Consider the following 19,205-nt stretch of genomic DNA (forward strand, 5'->3'; position numbering starts at 1 on the left):
GTAATCTTTTCTGACTGAAAAGAATGGTTTTCTTCAGTGAGGGAGGCACTAAAATTATTTTATGTTTACTTACGCCATTGTTCACAAACTACTTAAAGATTTTCAGTTTCTACCACTTCATTGTGGACCAGAAATAGAGTAGATAGTATTGTCCTGATACATAACCATCTTTGCTGTCAGACACTCAGGTGAGAAGTGAATATTATTGGTTATCTGCGTGGTTTTATAAATAGGGACGTGTATGTCAACTGAGCTCCCCTTCCTCCCCCTCCCCCCCACTCCCATGCATGGAGGGCATGGGGCATGGGCCATGTGCTCTGGGCTCTCTACTCTCTCTGCTGCTACTGGATCAGAGCTGGCCCCTGAACTGTCCAGATGCTCTAAAGTAGAGGTTTCCCTGTTGTAGGAGAGTGCATGCATGTCTGCCCCTTGCTGCTGTCAGGTCGGCGGTCTGCAGGAAAACAGGATCTTTAAGTTTCTGTTGACCATGCTCAGTCCTTGTTGGTCTGATGGCCTCAGCTACCCTGTCTTGCTGTTCCTTGGACCTGTAGGTGAGCATTGGCAGCCCCGAGAAGATGGAACCCATCACGAAGGTGTCTCACATCCCCAGTAGTCGGTGGGCACTGGTGTGTAGCCTCTGCAATGAGAAGTTTGGGGCCTCCATACAGGTAATCCTCTCTGTGGTAATGGCTCTGTTTCGGGGTTGGATGAGGGAGGGCTCTGTGAACTGTTAGAGGATTTGGAGATGGGACTAGAATCCAGAAAGCAGGGCAGGGTTCTCCCAGCTCTTCAGAGGCTGCTGAGGAATGATTCTAGCCCAGTATAAACACTTTTAGCTGGCGGATTGTGTCCAGTGTTACCAGAACCCCAGCTGTAACAATCACAGAGCAAGTCAGAAGTCCATCTGAGGTGTAAGGCAGTTCTAGTTTGTCTCTGGTTTCTACCTTTCTGCCCCAAGCCTGGCATTGCAGCGCTTTACGCAGGCAGATACCTTCGGGGAAGAACCATTCTTGACACTGGAGAGTTGGCTGCCTTCCCCCCACCCCCGACACTTAAAGAGCTGGTGACAGACCTGCCTCTGTGACTGCCTCCTGACACTGCTTGTTTTGGTGCACACATGGGGTGCCTGAAAACCTTAAATTTTTTTTTTTTTTTTTTTAAGGTTTTTATTTATTTCTAGGGGAGAGAGAGAGAGAGACAGCGTGAGCAGGGGAGGGTCAGAGAGAGAGGGAGTCACAGACTGAAAGAGGCTCCAGGCTCTGAGCTGGCAGTCAGCACAGAGCCCGACGCGGGGCCCGAACCCATGAACCACGAGATCATGACCTAAGCGAAAGTCGGACGCTTAACCGACTAAGCCACCCAGTTTTTTTTTTTTTTTAATTTTTTTTTTTTTAAGGTTTTTATTTATTTCTAGGAGAGAGAGAGAGAGAGACAGCGTGAGCAGGGGAGGGTCAGAGAGAGAGGGAGTCACAGACTGAAAGAGGCTCCAGGCTCTGAGCTGGCAGTCAGCACAGAGCCCGACAAGGTGCCTGAAAACCTTAGAAGTGCACTATTCCAAGTCAACTTGGTGTGCTAATACTTCAGCGTTTGGTAGAGAAGATTCTTTGGAGCACCAACTGCGTAGTGGGACGCCCATGAGGTGCTGCACCAACCAAGTGTTGTTTGCAGAAGCTGTTATCTGGGTACAGGTTGGACATCTGATTATTCATGGCACCTAGGGTGTGTGGGATGGAATGTGGTGGTGGCGGTGGCAGGGGGGGTGGAGAAGCAATTATGTTAAAATTTTGCCTACATTTTCTATGTCCACACGCAGATAAATGTAGAAAATCTTCAGGTGGAATTATGGAGGGAATATAAATGGTGTGCTACTTTTTCATGTTTCTGAAAATTCTGCTTGAGAAGTTGACTTCAGGGCCTCAGGTTATTGGCATTTTAGAGTCATGACCTAAGGTGACCAAGATGCTTTTTCTGCCAATGCTGTATGTGACATTGGCTCTAAAGGTAAGATCAGGTCTTCCTCTGAGAAGAAGGTCCAGCTCAGTGCCACTGGCAGCTCTTCTTCGGTCTCAGTGACACATGCTAGGATCAGTAGCTTCTCTCTTGATGTAGAAAACACAACAGATCAGCACAGATACACACTGCCAGTCTTAGGTTTTGAAGAAATGAATTCATTGGGCAAAATCTTTTTGTATTTTGGCTGATAAATCTCCTTTCAGTAATTTACTGACTGGAGGTTTTAAAACTTTTTCATTTTGTAAGCCTATTATTTCTGCTTTTCTTCATTATCACCTCCACTGGAGTTCAAGAATCCAAAAGGTAACAAATATTCAGAGGGTGAGGCATGAGATAGCTGGTGGAATTTGGCTGCAGACCTTGAAAATAGTGCAGGGTTTTGCATGTGAATAGAATCTGTTTAAAACTAAAACACAACAAAAACCGTCTGGCCCTTCATTCTGGGAAGAAAATGGAGGAAAAGTTTTTAGAAAGCCTCAGAATGAAAAAGAAGCATTAGAACCCTGTGAGTGTGTTTCTCTGTAGACGTACCTGCGTGAGCACTTGCAAGACATGAGCAGAAGCAGACTGCGAGAAATGGAAATTATCTCCTTCCTTGTTACCGAATGTGCTTCCAAGGATAAAGTTTATGCCCATTCCTGAGCACATCAATCCTGGTCCTGAACTAATGTTTGTGAGAGGTGGGCAAATGAGACCTTTGTTTCTCTTTTAAAGAGAGAACAAGAAAATGCCTTCTTTTTGTTGCCACTGACTTCTCTTTTCCCAGAACATTATCTTGAAGAAGAGGCCAAGTAAGGTTGACGATTTTTCATGTCTTCACAGAATAGATTGATTTTTATTAAAGAATTCCTCTCTGAAATGTCTGCAGCTGTAGAGTCTCTGGTTTATGTTTCTGTAACATCTGTTTGCTGAGTCAACCTGAATAGGAAAACCCAGAGGAAGGCCGTTTGGCGCCTTTACAAAGTCCTGTATAAATAATCTGCAGCTCATTCCTCTCTAAGGTCTGAGAGCTGGGTTAGGGGTAGGTTAAGCCAGACCCAGATTGCGTCTCCAGTCATCTGTTCCTACTTTGACTTTCTGCCTTGCTGTGCGCTAGAAGGGAGGAGCACTTTGTATTTTAATGATAGTGGCCAGGTGTGTATGTGTGTGTTCTGCCACTTAAGCTGATTTCACACATTTTTTGGAATTGAGGTTATTTATAGGTAAAATTACAGATTTATGTTAGTTCATATGCTGTAAGTGTTTCTAATGGGAATGGTGAAGGGAGCTGGATTTTCTGTACTTCTGGGTATAAGAGGATTTATAAAAATGGAAGAAATCACGGCTGGCAATGAGTCACCTCTTAAATACTGAAATGATGAGGGGGAAAAAGCCCCAACTCAAGCCTCTGCCATTTGTGGTTCTGGGATTCAGGGTCTGTTGAATGAGTTTAATTAAGCTTTTTAGCTGGCCTTGGGCCACTATGTTCTGCTCCTCTCTGCAGTTCTGGTGTGCCCTGGGATCACTTGGCCTCACACAATACAGTGTTGCTTTTGAGGGACTGGCTTCAGTCACCGCAAGGAACCTCCTTCCAGGGATTCGCCCAGCAAGATCAGATGGAAAGAAGTTAATGACTTTCCTCCTGCTGGGCTTCTGGCTTGCTGTCTGAATCAAGGCACTAAATTGTAGCCCTGAGCAGACAGCAAGAGGGAAGGTGTTTAGTGAAAAGGAAGACATGGCTGGGTGGTGCCTCATCTCTAGGTCAACCTCCCTCTGACCTGCAGGAAGTGGGACCTTCATGGTTCTGCTGCTCCGCAGTCAGGCCCATAGAAGGCTAGGGGCGGCTGGTGCTGCCAGGCCTGGCGCATATGGGTCTCAGTGCGGAGCCTGTGGTGGCCCCGGGAGCCTTCTGCATCTGGTGGAGCTTCTTCAAGGGTGAGGAGAACTTACCTCGTCCCGCTTCCTGTGTTGGAGTCTCTTCTCTCCTGTTTTTTTCCTACTCATCCAGGAGTTTTAAAATTCATTCTTCTCAGTCTTGAGCAGCCCTTGGCTGCTTGGAGGAATTGTACCATTTATTTTCCCACTTATGTTGGGCTCTTCCTGGCTGAGGGTAAGAATGAGAATTCATGTTCCTTTAAAAACTCTTGACTAGTAGGCATTCTTCCTGAAGAGATTCTTTTCAAGTTTTTTATATAAGCACACTTTTAAAAGAGTTCAGATCTAGGAACACCAGTTAATTCCTCAAAGTTTACTCTGCATGTTGAGCACATGTTCGTTTTAGTATAATCTGAGTCCCAGACCACCTCTGTCTGTATGTGGCCTCTGTATAATTGTGTCTGCCTTTAGAGGCGTTTTGGATGTAGTTACTTTTCTAGGAGTTACGGTTTGGTTCAAAAAACCTTTCACCTAATGATTTCCCTTAAACCCCAAGCCTTACCTTATTTAAAACATGACTCGATGTGTCAGGGTGGACCCAGGCAGGACGTCCTGTTCCGGCACGTGCTCAAGGTGCTGCCCTTCCTGTGTGTGCGTGTGAGGGGTGCCTGGCCCAGAGGGGCTTTGGGCTTCGGCCCCTGGCCCCGTCACTCCATAACTGTCTCTTTTCTCCCTCTCTGTGTTCTTACCAGTGCTCTGTGAAGAACTGCCGCACGGCCTTCCACGTGACCTGTGCTTTCGACCGGGGCTTGGAGATGAAGACCATCTTGGCGGAGAACGATGAAGTTAAGTTCAAGTCCTACTGCCCGAAGCACAGCTCACATAGAAAACCCGAGGAGAGCCTTGGTGAGGGGGCCGCTCAGGAGAATGGGGCCTCTGAGTGTTCCCCTCGGAATCCTCTGGAGCCTTTCACCAGCCTTGAGCAGAATCAAGAAGAGGCCCACCGGGTGAGTGTCCGAAAGCAGAAGCTGCAGCAGCTGGAAGATGAGTTCTATACCTTCGTCAACCTGCTGGATGTTGCCAGGGCCCTGCGGCTGCCCGAGGAAGTAGTGGATTTCCTGTACCAGTACTGGAAGTTGAAGAGGAAGGTCAACTTCAACAAGCCCTTGATCACTCCAAAGAAAGATGAAGAGGACAATCTAGCGAAGCGGGAGCAAGATGTCTTGTTTAGGAGGCTGCAGCTGTTCACTCATCTGCGGCAGGACCTGGAGAGGGTAATGATTGACACTGACACCTTGTAGTGACTTAGAAAAGAAGATTGCAAAGAGGCGGCTGCTCGCGCAGAGCAAGGAATGGTAGCCAGTTCATTTTCTCTCAGACCCTTGTACATACTGAAGCATGAGGTTGTGTTGGTCCAATATACTTATGGGCTGGTAAACTCATTGTACATATGTGTAAGACTGCCACAGAGTGGGGAGCTTCTCTGTGATTTATTTTTAAAACACTTTCCCATTAATCCTTATTGTTCTTCTGTAAGATCACATGGGGTGTGTCCCTTCCGCCCTTCATTCAAGTACTAGAGGGAATTGAGCCCCAGGGAAATGACCAAAGGATTGGCTCAGAATTGTTTGCAAACGGAGTTAGAAAACCAGGTGGATTTAATTCATGGTGGGGGTGGACAGAAGTAGGGAGCTCTCTTGTTCAACCCGGGGAAACACTGGGTGCTTGTGACAGGCTCATCAAGGAGAGCTAAGCACTGCCTCTCTGGCCCACCTTCATTTCTTGGCTGATTCACAGGTACATTCCCGGTACTGTCACGGAGGAGAGCAGGTTGTGGGTGCTGATGTGTGTGCATGAACTTCTATACACGTGCATATCTGTTCCAGCGGGTACTCCGGGCAACGAGGTGCTAAGTCATCACTGAGGCAGTGTCTGTATGTTGTGTGTGTGTGCTCATGTGTCCATGTCCATGTGTGTCTGTGCAAGTGTGGGGTGGGATACCTGGTGCATAGGGGTATCTGATCTGTCTGAGGAGCCCCTTGTAATGCTCAGTACACTAGTTTATCACACTACTGGATTGCTGAATGTAGTGGCTATTGGCTGGCTGGAGCCTCGGCTGATGGCACTTCCCTCAACTATTTGCTGCTTTGTGCCTCCCCAGTTCTCTATTAACTTTGGAGTCCCAGTCTGGACCTCCCTTCCTGCTACTGGAATAATTAGGAGTGGGCTCTCTTCCCTCCAGGGTCTCCTGCTCCCTGTAGGTACTCTCTGACTGAGGCTTGCTAATTGGGGCTACATCTTAGAGCACCTTTTGTGTCAACTCCCCTGACGGCCAGCTACTGTTGAATTCATTAGTGCACAGGAGATGGGACTGAGGCTCTCTGGCCTGAAGCATCCTGCACTGAAGGGCACCCAGGTGGCCTGAAACAGTTAACGCATCTCCCCCAAGCACCTAACTTATTAGCAGGGAGTGATTCATCTGTCTGGGAGAGGATCTGACACGTAGATGATTTGAAAGGAGAGTGTAGGCAAGGAATAGGGATAAATAGGAGGAGTATTAAGCCAAAGATCCAGATCTCATGGAGACCTGCATGGCCCTGTTGCAGATGGCAGAAGAGTGAAAGTGTTACGTGTTCATTAGAGATCTTTCTAGTACGAGACTGACTGCCCAAAGGCCAGCTGTTCTAACACCCCTCCCTTGACCAAGCTAGGATTCCAGATTCAGGCGGAGGCTGAGCAGGAGAGGCAGGCAGCAGAAGCGGGGAGGAGTGTTTGTGAGGCTCTTGTGCTGCCGTGCCCCCCCTGGTGGTGAGTGTAAAGAAGACCTCGCCTCGACCACGTGTGTGTGGCATTTTTGTTAAGAGCTGAGAAAGGGATTCAGAAGGATAAACTGGAATCCTGGTGGGAAGCCATTATCCCAGCCTGACAACTGCTGTACTTGGGGTGCATGAGCTATGGAGTCAGATAGTCCTCAGGAGGGAGGACGAGAAGTCTAAATGTTTGGACTGTGTTTGTCTCACAATCACCACAAAATAAAAGTGTAGAAAATGATTGTGGTGTACTAACTCTTTTCTGTACTTAAGTTACTCAGATTAACATGCACTTATAATTCAATTCTAAACAATTTTTTTTTGGAGTCCTCACTGTTGATTTTAAGTAGAATGATACCAATGATGTATGAGTAACAGGGAATAAATCAGGATTTTTGTGTGTGTGTGTGTGGCATTACTTTTACTTTATTAAAAGGTTAAGAGATCTTAGGGAATTTAGTGTTGGTTTTAAATGGGCTTATTATAATGAAAAATATATCTTCCAGAATTTACCATGAGGCCTGCAATGGTAGAGGCTTTAAAAATGGAAATCTTTGCTGTGCCCCTGAGAGCTGCACAGTTCTTTGTAATTATAGACCACAAGTGTATGTCAGGCCAAAGGCTCATCAGGGCAAGGGTAACCAGAACAAATAACAAATTACTTTGTTTTTCAATTAAGTTGGGTCTCTGTCTAATTCACACAGTAGTAGTTCACAGCAGATATGTGGAATCTGAGCATGCACGGGACTGTGATCAAGGCTGTGGTCAATCCCAAACTGACAAATAAGTAGACTTCATTACAAATGCAAACCACTGATGAACGGTAATGGTAATAGCTCTTTTTGCAAATACACACCTTGGGGGCATTGCACATCTGGGTACAATTCTGGATCAGAAAGTTAGGTGGCAGTCGTGGATTTTAGATTTTAGGAGGGCTTGGGAACCCACATCTTTAAGAAGACATCAATTATGTGTTGTTCGTGGCTATGTCAAGTTCCCAAGGCTGCCACTCACTCTGGTGGGGTTCCTTTCCCCTAGACGTCTTCTAAAAGATTCAGTAAACATCCAGAAATGAGTACTTGCACAGATAAAGACATGCTACCTGTGCACTTGTGGCTGGCTCATTGTAAGGGGCCAGCCCCTGGGATCCTATCCTACTCAACACAGTGGAATGATCACCTTTGAAAATCTGGTAGAGGCTGTAGCTGTTCCTAGACGAAAGGCATCTTAAGCTTTAGTGTTGTGAGCAGTGTTTTTGGCATTGAAGAAAACCCCTTGAAACCATTCTTGGATTCCTGGGGGCAGTGGTTCTGTGTGTGGGCCCCAGCCAGCAGCAACATTTCCCTGGACACTTCACAGAAGTGCCAAGTTTTGGATCCTACCTCTGACTCCAGAAATGGGGTCAGGGCCAACATTCTGTGTTTTAGGGTCCCCACGTGTTTGAGAACCATTGCTTTTGGGGGAAAGCTGAACTCTGGTTTAACATGGTTTGAGACTGCTCCCATGAACTGGCTTTGTTTTCGTAAGCAGGGGAGGACATTTAGTTGAGCAGCGCACAGGAAGGGCCACGCGCAGGGTATGTTTTGAGGATAAAGCCTCGGTTCAGCCCTACATCCAGGGTCTGCTGATGGAAGCTGTGTGAGGAGTGTCTGTGCATAAGGGAGAGAAGACAGTTTAGGATGCTTGCTGCTCTAAATGTGGTCAGCTAGGTCTGGCTTATTCATGGGCTGGTTTGTTCCACTGAAAATCTGCCCTGGCCTTAGCTTTTTGGGGTTAGAGGAAGAGGTTTCTCATCAGAGATCATGGGAAATAGAATTTGCCTACTTATCAGCCAGGGTGAAAGCCTTTCCTGGGGGTAGTGGTTGAAGTTAGCAAAATTCAATTTAAATACTATGTGAAGCTTGGGTACTCGGTTTTCATACATAATTTCAAGTAAGGGAGATGGAAGTTATCTTGGGTGTTCACCTGACTTGAAAAGAAGAGGAATCTTATCTGCTCCTAGGATGTCAGAATTTGTTTCCATTTCCTGTTTCCAGAAGTCAGATTCCTGGTCTTGATGTAAAAACTGTTCTGTTCTCCAGAAGTTCTGAATCTGTGATACAGATCTAAGTCTTGCCTCTTCCTCTTTTTGAGATTCCACTGTTAATATCCTCCTTGGGTTACAACAATATTTATCAAAGACCATAGCCCGTTAGCCACTTCTATCCCCAAACTGGTCATGATTTTTATAAACGCCTACTCCCTGGCCAGGGGCTCTGAGGCTGTCACAGTGGGCTTTAACCAGGGTAAATTACACCAAAATAGTATTTTCGGGTCTTTAATTCTAAGACCACACGCACACGTCTACACCTTAAGAAGAGAGATGTTAGGAAGATCCTAAATAGTCCATGCTGACTTGGTGACCTGGTATTAGGTCAGGAAACTGCACCATGATGCAAATGTGAAAGCCAGCCAAACTGTTCTTTTTATGCCTCCTGTCCTCTTGCAAACATCACTGCTTTGATTGAATACAACTCCAGAAAGAACACCTGGAATTGTAAGGGTCCAAAAGGACTGGAACCCCCTAGGGGAGTGCAGTCCTGTGTATGTGGCTTGTTGCCATTCTTACAGAAGAGAAGGTTGGTGACTCAAACTTGACCATTTCAGGAAAGGGGTCAGGGAAAGGGATTGCCCAAACCTCACGAAGACCTCTAAGTTTTTAGGGGAGTTTAGTCCTACCTTGGACGGAAGACCTGATGGAGAGAGCTGACGGGATGCAGCGTCCCTTCACTCCACCACAGCTATTTAGGGTATCTTGTCTTCATCTTCCTGAAGAAGTTTAACTGTATCTCTGGTGTGTTGCATTTGACATTAATGTTTTCAGGTGCAGTAATCTAGTCTGGTTTCCCAGTAGGTTTGAGGGCTGAAGGATTTAGGGGGGATCTATTGAGTTTTGTTTTCATATCACCTGATCATGGTGGCTTTAAAAACGGAACAAATTTAGGTGTTGACTAGGTCATATTTGTTAGTGGGCATATGCACGTGATTCCAGTGCCTGCCATTGGATACAAAGTGTAGCTCTTAGCACCTGGGTCCCTTTAGTTACAGGTGATTCTGGACAAGAGCAGTGTTAGTTTTTCGAGTGGTACATGAGGTGGCCTTGAGATGTTGATGGCTTGTTAGTGGCAAAGTGAGTAGGGAATCCTAGCTTCACGCTCTGTAGGAACACATTAGCTACCTGTGAGCTCACATTTCAGATACTGTCCAGTTGACAGAGTTTACTTGGTTTCCTGGTGACCGTTTGGTCTTCTAGTGGGCTCTGTGCAGGGATAATTTTTTTTGGGGGGGGGGGTGTTCCTCCTGTGGTAGCCCTTGACTCTGTGCTTATCAATTCCATCTTCAGAAGATGCTTGATTAAGTGGCTTCTGCACTGTTCTAAATCCTTAAATAATAGAATTGGTGGAGAGAGGATACCAAGGGGTGGTAAGCAGAGCCCTTTGGGCAAGAGATGACAAATCTGGAAGAGACCCCAGCAGTCTTCCCCGTTGGGGATGAGTCTCAGGCTGGGGTTGGTGGGGGAGGGCAGGGCTTTTATTTGAGTTCCTCCTACAGCCTAACTCTTTTCTGTGTTTCCTCCTGCATTGAGGGGTATATGTGGAATCCTAGTTAGCAGCCCCAAAGGAGATTGGATAAAGTGTTTAAAGTACATCTTGATTTCAGATGTCATCCAAGGCCCCAGCAGGACAAATTTCTTATGTACCAAAAAAAAGAAAAGCACCAAAGTACCGTTATAATGTATTGCTTACTTAGAATCTTTATTCTCTACGTTCTAGGTTCGGAACCTCACTTACATGGTGACCCGCAGGGAAAAGATTAAGCGATCTGTGTGCAAAGTCCAGGAACAGATATTCAATCTTTACACTAAGCTCTTGGAGCAAGAAAGAGTTTCAGGTATGCATTAAGCTCTTGTAGGTCAAACAGTAGTGCAGGGGTTTGTAAACCTTAACATTCTGTTAAGGAAAAAAAAAGTTTCTTCAATTTTGGAGAATCTGAGAAGCACAGACTTTCAAGAAAATCTTCTGGCATTTGAAGCATCATGGTATAGGGAAAAGGGCTATGAATTTGACCTCAATGAGAGGTCGAATCCTAAATTCTCTCCTTATAGGCCAAACACAAGCAAATCTTAAGTGTTTGGAGGCTCCCCCATTTCCTCATGTGTAATGTGAAGGAGGTATCTCGAGGTTCCTACTGGGAGCTATTGTGATAATGCAAGCAAAACGGCAACTTCTACATTGTATTGCAAAGCACTTGATAAGTGTAAAGTGTCATGGGGACACCTGCAAAGACTTATGGGTTATCTAGCCTTTGGATCTATCTGTAACATAAATAAGGTATCTTAAGACTGTTGTTCTTAAGACACACATCCATATTTAGATAACGTTCACAGTGTACTTTTTGGTGTAAGTGGAATTTTGAATGTTTTTGAGATTGAACATCAAGTGTTGACTTATTTAGTATTTCATTGCTCTGGGCTAGGCGAAGCGGAAAGGGGAACTTGCTCCATTCTGGAGAGCATTTCGGAGACTTGGAGGTGGAGTGCAAAGTTGGCCAAGTCATTGAACCTGTCTCGGACTCTTGATCTATAAAGGGGCTCAGTTCAGAACCACGACCTTTAATGGAGTCCTAACACTGTGAATATAAGCCCTGCAAAGCCAGCATTGTAAGCGTTTCAGAGAAGGAAGTGTTGGGCGGGTCTGGTGGCCCTGCTCTGCCCGTGTCCACAGTGCCCCTTCATGCTGCCACAGACACAGACGCTGGCTTTTCCTGCTTCTGTGGCTTTTGGTCTCTAGACGACTGACATGTAGAAACAACAAGGATGTTGTTATATCCTATTTTACAGGGAAATCCAAATTCTGGTTTACCAAAAACTAACCAGATGTGTGGAACTAGAGAGGTAAATTGGTCAGCTGAACAAAGAAAAGAAAGCTTAGGGAGTTTTGAATGATTTTCTTGAGGTGTTACATAGTTAATACTAATGGCATTAACTTACTAACGTTAACCTAGATATTTTCTTCCTGAGAATAAATAATTTACAGATGTACCATTAGCTAGAGTTTATAGTTGTTAAACTTATTTTTAAATAAGTTTTTCTAAGTAGGGTTCATAAGTGATTCAGATTCTTTCAAGTGAACTTTTCATTCATTCATTATTCCTACTTAAATGCAAATAAGTGGGATCTATTTTATCCCTTGCCATTGCGTTGTGTCCTTATGTAAACAGCCCACTTGGAAGGCTGTCTGGTGCCCATCGGCAGGGGCCAAGCTGTCAGAGCTGCTTTTGCGCAGGGTCATTAATGCGGGTTGTGCCTGTGGAGTTTTGCCATTGGAGGGCTTTCTGTGACTCTTGTTAAGTTGTTATGTAATGAGTGATTGCCTATAAACACAAGCTGTAAAGAGCGTTTTCATCTGATTTCACTTAAGGGTCATTTTTCATGGATATTGCAGGCAGCTTTTTGCATTTCATGGCTGAGGTTTTTACTTGGGTAAATGATTGAGATTCTTACCCAGGTTAGGAGGTGTTTTGTGTAACAGGGCTGTAATGAGATCCTACTGCTGTTCCACAGAAGGTAAACAAACCCTCCCATCCCTCTGAGATATGAACCACACTGAGTCTGATGGGTTGAAAGCAACATTAATCTAACTGCAGGATGCCACAGGGAACGAAGGCAAAACCTTCAGGATGCCTGGTTTTTTGTTTTTTTGTTTTTTTTTTTTTCCTTTTCCAGTTTTAGAAAATCAGTTGTGTTCTTACTCATGCCCCAAGTGGATCTCCTGTCTCGTGAGATAGATAGCTTCAGGTGAAGTGGAGGCAGCGGCCATGACTTCTATGTGTCAGTCAGGGTCTGCGGTTTACACTTTGGTGTATGAATTGGAGAATGAGCAAGGGCCTTTCTGCCGGATGAGCGTGCCCTCAGAGGAGACCGTGCTCATGGGAGGTCGTGAGACAAAAAGGCTTTTCAGAGACCTGGATCCCAAGGAGATGGAAATCAGAGATTAGAGGATGTCAGTCCCCCTTACCTTGGTTTTCCCACAGCAGGTGACTGAGGAAAAGAAATGTGGTGTGAAGGTTGGGCCTAACAGTTGATTCTTGAGAAAGCACGAGTTCTCCAGCCCAGCAGATTGTAAGCCCCTCCCCTGTGGCCGTCTGTAACAGGTTCATGTTTAGAGTTGCCAGCTCTGTTCTGTTTATGTGCAGTGTCCTTGTCTGCTGCACACGCACAGTGAAGTCTCATGTAGGGTCCTGCCTGGCAAAGCCTTGGTTTCCTGGTGGTTTATACTTTATGGGAGACAAAACATGAACCCGGCTCTTTACAGATGTCCTGTAGGCTCTTGCAGAAATGTGGTTCTTGTGATGAACTCCGGTGTTACCGAATTCAGGGTTGTTCACACTGAGGATTAGGAGTCATTAGTTGGTTGTGAGATGAATTCAGTGGGCCACCCACCAGCATTAAAAGCAAGTGAAATAGAATATAAGATGTTAAGAGTGCCACATTGCGTGGTGAAGGCCAGTATGATTTCATGAACTGTGAGCTTTTATAGGGTTGCATTGTGAAATTTAGTTACTGTGATTTACATCAAAAATACATGAAAAACACCATTTTAACCTATCCTCATGTTGGATGACAATTCAGTTTAATTCCACAAGTGGGCTTTGCATATAATAGTAAACATCTTAAAAGACATTTACTATGCGTCAAGAATGATTTTAAACCCATTCCTTTCTCATTTCATGTACTTACATGTGTGTACCCTCACTATGGCCCTGTGAGGGTATAGTTGCTTTGGAGAAGGAAACTGTGGAGCCCTACTGCCTTCTCCTATGGTGCTGGCTTGGAGGGAGGCAGGTGACTAACCAGGGGCAGGGGCCGTGCTTGCCCACCAGATGGATTTGGCATGGATTCCTCTTTGAAAGGAAAAAATCTTTTTTTAATGTTTTATATGAGAGAGAGGGGGAGGGAGAGAATGAGAGGGGGAGAATGAGAGATGGAGACACAGAATCTGAGGCAGGCTCCAAGCTCTGAGTTGTCAGCGCAGAGCCCTACACGGGGGCTCGGCTTGAACCCAGGAACTGAAGTGAACCAGGAGATCGTGACCCGAGTTGAAGTCAGAAGCTTAACCGACTAAGCCACCTAGGTGTCCTGAAAATATGTTTTTTAATGTTTATTTATTTTTGAGAGAGAGAGAGCGCGAGCGAGCAGGGGAGGGGAAGAGAGAGGGAGACACTGAATCTGAGGCAGGCTCCAGGCTCCCGAGTTGTCAGCACAGAGTCCGATGCCGGGCTTGAACTCACAAACCATGAGATCATAACCTGAGCTGAAGTCGACACTCAACCGACTGAGCCCCCAGGTGCCCAGAAAATATTTTTCTTAGAAAAATGTTTCATGAAAAAGTTTGTGAGCTTCATCTATTTTAGAAAGTAAGAGTATATTGAATGGAGTACGCAGATCGAATGCAGATTCTCAAGGCAGGTAATATCTTTATATGAAAAACCAAATTTTGATAAATGTGGTGATTGTATATCATACCATGGAGTGGGAAGTTTGCATTAACAGGGCCATGCCAAGGGTCTAGAATTTAATTGTTCTGGATGTGCTTCAGTAATTTTTCTTTCTTTGTTGTTATATGTCCATAGGTGTGCCTTCTTCTTCCTGCTCCTCCTCCTCACTGGAAAACATGCTTTTGTTCAACAGTCCTTCTGTGGGCCCTGATGCTCCCAAGATAGAGGACTTGAAGTGGCATTCTGCGTTCTTTAGGAAGCAAATGGGTACTTCCTTGGTTCATTCGCTGAAAAAGTCCCATAAGCGAGATCCACTGCAGAACAGCACTGGGAGCGGAGGCAAAGCCCTGCTGAAGCAGCCAGACCTGTGTGGTAGAAGGGAGGGGGTGGTGGTCCCAGAGAGCTTTCTGAGTTTTGAAAAGACCTTTGCAGAAGCGCGTCTCCTGTCAGCACAACAGAAGAATGGTGTGGTGGTGCCCGACCACCACGGGGACAGAAGAGACCATCGCTTCCATTGTGATCTCAGTAAGGGAGACTTAAAGGACAGACCTTGTAAACAGAGTCACAAGCCTCTCAGGTCCACAGACGTGTCCCAGAGGCACCTGGACAGCACACGAGCTGCCACCTCCCCTGGAGGGGGTCAGTCAGCACCTGGCACGAGGAAGGAGATAGTGCCCAAGTGCAATGGCTCCCTAATCAGAGTAAACTGTAACCAGACCGCAGTCAAAGTGCCTACAACGCCTGCCAGCCCGGTGAAGAACTGGGGAGGATTCCGAATTCCAAAGAAGGGGGAACGGCAGCAGCAGGGAGACGCCCACGAGGGGGCCTGCCACCAGCACTCAGACTACCCCTATCTGGGTTTAGGCCGGGTTCCAGCCAAGGAAAGGGCCAAAAACAAACTAAAATCTGACAATGAGAATGACGGGTATGTCCCTGACGTAGAGATGAGTGACTCAGAGAGCGAGGCATCAGAAAAGAAATGTATTCATGCCAGCAGCACCATCAACAGGAGGACAGACATTATCAGGAGAAGCATCTTGGCCTCTTGATGAAACAGATGGTGGGAGCACCGCGGGCTTGTCCCGGAGTTGCTAGACGGGAGCTCTGACGCGGGGGACACGCAGAAACCCATCACTCCTGAGCTACGCAAACACATTTACTTGCAAGTCAGATTGAATTTTTTTTCAGAATCATTTATAAGTCATTATTGTGAGAATGTGTTATCTGCAACTTGTTGAGGAAACACAAGAGTAGACTGTAACCGTAAGACACCACTAAGACTAGAGGCTGAATTAAACACTAAAATAAGAATGAATGAAATAAGTCTTTAAAGAGGGCAAGGCTCACAGAAGCCTCATGAGTTCTTACTGCCCTCTGTATCCTTCCCAAAGCACAAACTCTCGGTTACCTAAATAGCGGAATCAGATGCAGTTCTTGAGAAACCCTCACGTACCGTTTATTAGCCCATAAAACTTACTTTCTAGGACTGGTAGAACTTGAAATCCTGTTTATACTTTGGCCCACAAGGCTGTTTTTTTGTTGCATTCTAGTTCTAGGCAGCAGCTCTGAAGCTTCAGTAACTCTGGGGAATTCATGTGTAAATTATAATAATCGCAGATGGGGAAGAGAATTTTAACAAAGGTTCTTACTGGGAGATCTGAAGGGACAGGGTAGAGCTGCTGCAGCTTGAGATCTGGGGTAAATGTAGCGAGGGCCTGTTGCCTGAAGCACTTGAATGCGTTGTGGGAACGGGACTGGTAGAGAGTGAAGCTGTTAGAAAGTTCTGTGGGAAAGGGCAGTTGGTTCCAAGTTTACCAGTCCCCTTGACCTTCCTCTTCCCTAATCACTGCCTTCTGGGCCAGCTTGGGATTTCCCTGGCCTTTGGAGATACCTGGCCATCTGGCTTCCAACAATACTAATGGCTGTTCAAGTTCAAGCAATGAACTTCCAGACTCTGGTGATACAACAGCCCAGAGCCAACCACTAGTGCATATGCTGGGGAGTCTGGGCTTCCAACATGAACAGATTCCTTAAGAAAAAGGAAAAGACAAAAAAAAAAAAGAAAAGTTATATTTTAAAAATAATAGAAAGGCAATAAGTTGCGATAACCTCTTACCATTGACCAAGGTTATACGGGAAAGAGATTGAAGTGTAATAGGTTTCCTGGAGTCAGAGTTTTAAGCTCCGATTCGTAACTTGGACTTTCTAATCGCAAATGGCAATAACTAGTAAGTTATCAGCAATAATGAATTTAGCATTAAATTTGAGTACAATGTTCTGTTTTTGCACTCACTGCAGTGCGTATGTATTAAGACAGTGGATAGTGTTAAGGTCCTGTTAATTTTCTTTGGAATTCAATGTAGTTGTGAATCAAAGTTAAGAGAAGGAAAGTTTAAATAGCAATGAGATTTAGAATTATGGGCACTTGGAAAAAGCCCAACTTCCCCTAAATTATCCTTAGTTTGTTAATATCAGTATTCAGATTCCTGATTCATTTATACATCTGTTTCCATGTGGCAGGGACATTCTGATACTTAATGAGTGATGCTTTGAGTTCTGTAGTTACCTTTCAAGTCTTCCAGGTGATTGTCAACAGCAAAAAAGGCTTATTGAATTCCATCTTGCTATGCAAGTTTTATCGGATGATCAAATAGTAGATCTGATGCATCCCCATTGTATGTATGACATTTTCAAACCAAGTCTTAACTTTTCAAATACATTTTAGTAGCTAATTCAGGGGAAGGGAAAGAATGACCCAGGTTTTTAGATTGACTATTTTTGAGCTATGGGGCTCATTTTGAAAGACTGCTCCCCAGATAAGCTGTTGCTACAGATATTAGGAGTTTCCTAATGGATCCAAGTTGTACACTGACTAGTAATTTAAACATCAGATTTTTTGCATATGAGCAAAAACCTTTTTGCTGGATATGGAAGGAGATTTTTTGCATATGAGCAAAAAACCTTTTTGCTGGATATGGAAGGAGATTTTTTGCATATGAGCAAAAAACGTTTTTGCTGGATATGGAAGGAGATTTTTTGCATATGAGCAAAAAACCTTTTTGCTGGATATGGAAGGAGATGGACACACTTTTCACAGTTAACTTTTTGACCATAGCAACAGCTCTGGGTGAGAGTAGAATATATAGAGGGGTGATTTGTCAAGCCATAGAAAGAAAATCTAAATTTTAGTAAGTATATGACCTCTCACCATTTTAAGAGGTACCAGATTCATTTGCACTATTTAGGAATGCTAGTTTTGTGCAAAAATAATGCCTTACCTGTTTTTTCCCCACATTTAGGTTGAAAAGCTTTCAAAGTTCCAAGTTATGCTGAACCAAAAAATAACCAAAACAAAACAAAAAAATAAAAACCCACACAAAAACAAAACACAAAAAATAAAAAGCCCACACTTTTTATTCCTGCTTTGAAATGCAAATGGTATAGAGCACGGTTTCTCTGACAGTTTAATGATAGCTTTGTAAGTTAGTCCACGTCCTGCTGGGAACTCTGTATGAGGCGGCCATAAGCAGCAGCCCACCTACCCACCCACCCACTCACTTGCACTCTATTAGTGTGGAACCATTTGCTCTTCTTTTCTTTTCAGCTTTATCTTTCCTTGTGCATCCTGACCAAGAAATATCTTTGATTATGATCAATGTATTATGTCAAAATGTAGGCTAGTTAAACTTTTGTAAAGTTGCCTGGAATGTCATTTGTTAGGTTATAAACACAAAATCGAAATGAAGGGTTCTATGTGTTGTGTACAAATCTTAATTATTTTGAAATGGACAAACTTGTCATTACATTTGTAACCTTGTACAGAGGATTTTTCACTATGTGCCTAGCTTGGTGTCCATTCAGCTAAAATTGGGAAAAAAAAAGGTGCATGAAGAGTTAAAAATCAGAAATTAAACAAAGTATATGTAGAGATGACTATTTTATATTATGGCCCAATCCTGTATTTATTTCTACCCCCTTTTTGAAAGTATTTATAAAACTAGTTGAGGACAGCTGTATTTTTTTGTTGAACTATTTAGTAGAATTTGTGCCTTTTTGTCTGTATGTGAATAAATGCTGTACATTTTGCAATACATTTTTAAGTGTCTTTTGAAATCTGATTTTGCTATATATTTAAAGGTATGAACACAGCGGTCTGGAATTGGTGGTGTATGTCTCCTGTCTCAGCAGTTTAGGAGTGAGAACTACTGTAGGGATGAGACTGGAAGAGGACAGGTCCTCGGGGGTGCTGTTTGGCTCAACTCTGATGGTGAGACACTGAAAGATGGTAATGGTTTGATTTTTAATCTTCCTCACCTGGAGTTCCTTCCAGAGTACAATTTTTGATCTGAAAATAAACTGCTGGTGAAGCAACTTTTAGACTATAGGGTCAGAGAATCATGGGCCTAACAGGCTGAACTGGAGCTTATCGGACCGTGACCTCCGCCAAGTCACCTACCCTGTATAAGCCTCAATCTTCCCTTCTGTAAAAAAGGATAACATCCCACCATTTCTACTGAGGCGGCTGTTATATTTAAAGGCAAGTTCATAAAAAGCATCTCATAAAGCATGCAGTAGGCATTTACTAAGACTATAGTAGGAACAAGGCTTTGATTTCTCCAATATTTATGTTACTTGGTGAGCCTTCTGAGGCAAAAAAAAAAAAAAAAATTCTGACCGACAGGAAGACTTTAGGTCCCTTAAAAATGATTTTTCAGGGAGTAGTTTCATTAAATGCTTTCTTTTGACTGCAGAATTCTGGAACACTAGGAGCAAGAAGAGCTACCCTCTGTGTCCTATATAGAAGGTAGGTCCAAGATTACATCATTAGGCATTGGCAGAACTGGGCCTTGACCCTAGTTCTCACTTCTGGTTTGCTGTTCTCTCTGCCTGAAACAGTCTTTAACAACTACATGCAGAAATCAGCATATTATCAAACGCACCCTCCTCTATATTGGGAACAGCTAGTTTATAAGCCACAACAGGGTGGTGTTA

At 44.4% G+C, this 19,205-nt stretch overlaps 1 protein-coding gene across 4 annotated transcripts in view; it reads left to right on the top strand.

The window, feature by feature from the left end:
- Positions 1-18,306, top strand: part of JADE1 (jade family PHD finger 1) — a 59,940-nt gene extending 41,634 nt beyond the window's left edge. For all 4 annotated transcript variants that reach the window (XM_077766828.1, XM_077766748.1, XM_077766880.1 and 1 more), the window contains exons 8-11: positions 552-668; positions 4,620-5,141; positions 10,490-10,607; positions 14,349-18,306. In XM_077766828.1, coding sequence (XP_077622954.1) covers positions 552-668; positions 4,620-5,141; positions 10,490-10,607; positions 14,349-15,262 — 1,671 coding nt within the window. In that variant the 3' untranslated portion in view covers positions 15,263-18,306. The remainder of the gene's footprint in view (positions 1-551; positions 669-4,619; positions 5,142-10,489; positions 10,608-14,348) is intronic.
- The last annotated feature ends 899 nt before the right edge of the window (positions 18,307-19,205 follow it).

Source organism: Crocuta crocuta, unplaced genomic scaffold, assembly GCF_008692635.1.
Source record: "Crocuta crocuta isolate KB4526 unplaced genomic scaffold, BGI_CrCroc_1.0 scaffold120, whole genome shotgun sequence".
NCBI classification, from domain to species: domain Eukaryota; kingdom Metazoa; phylum Chordata; class Mammalia; order Carnivora; family Hyaenidae; genus Crocuta; species Crocuta crocuta.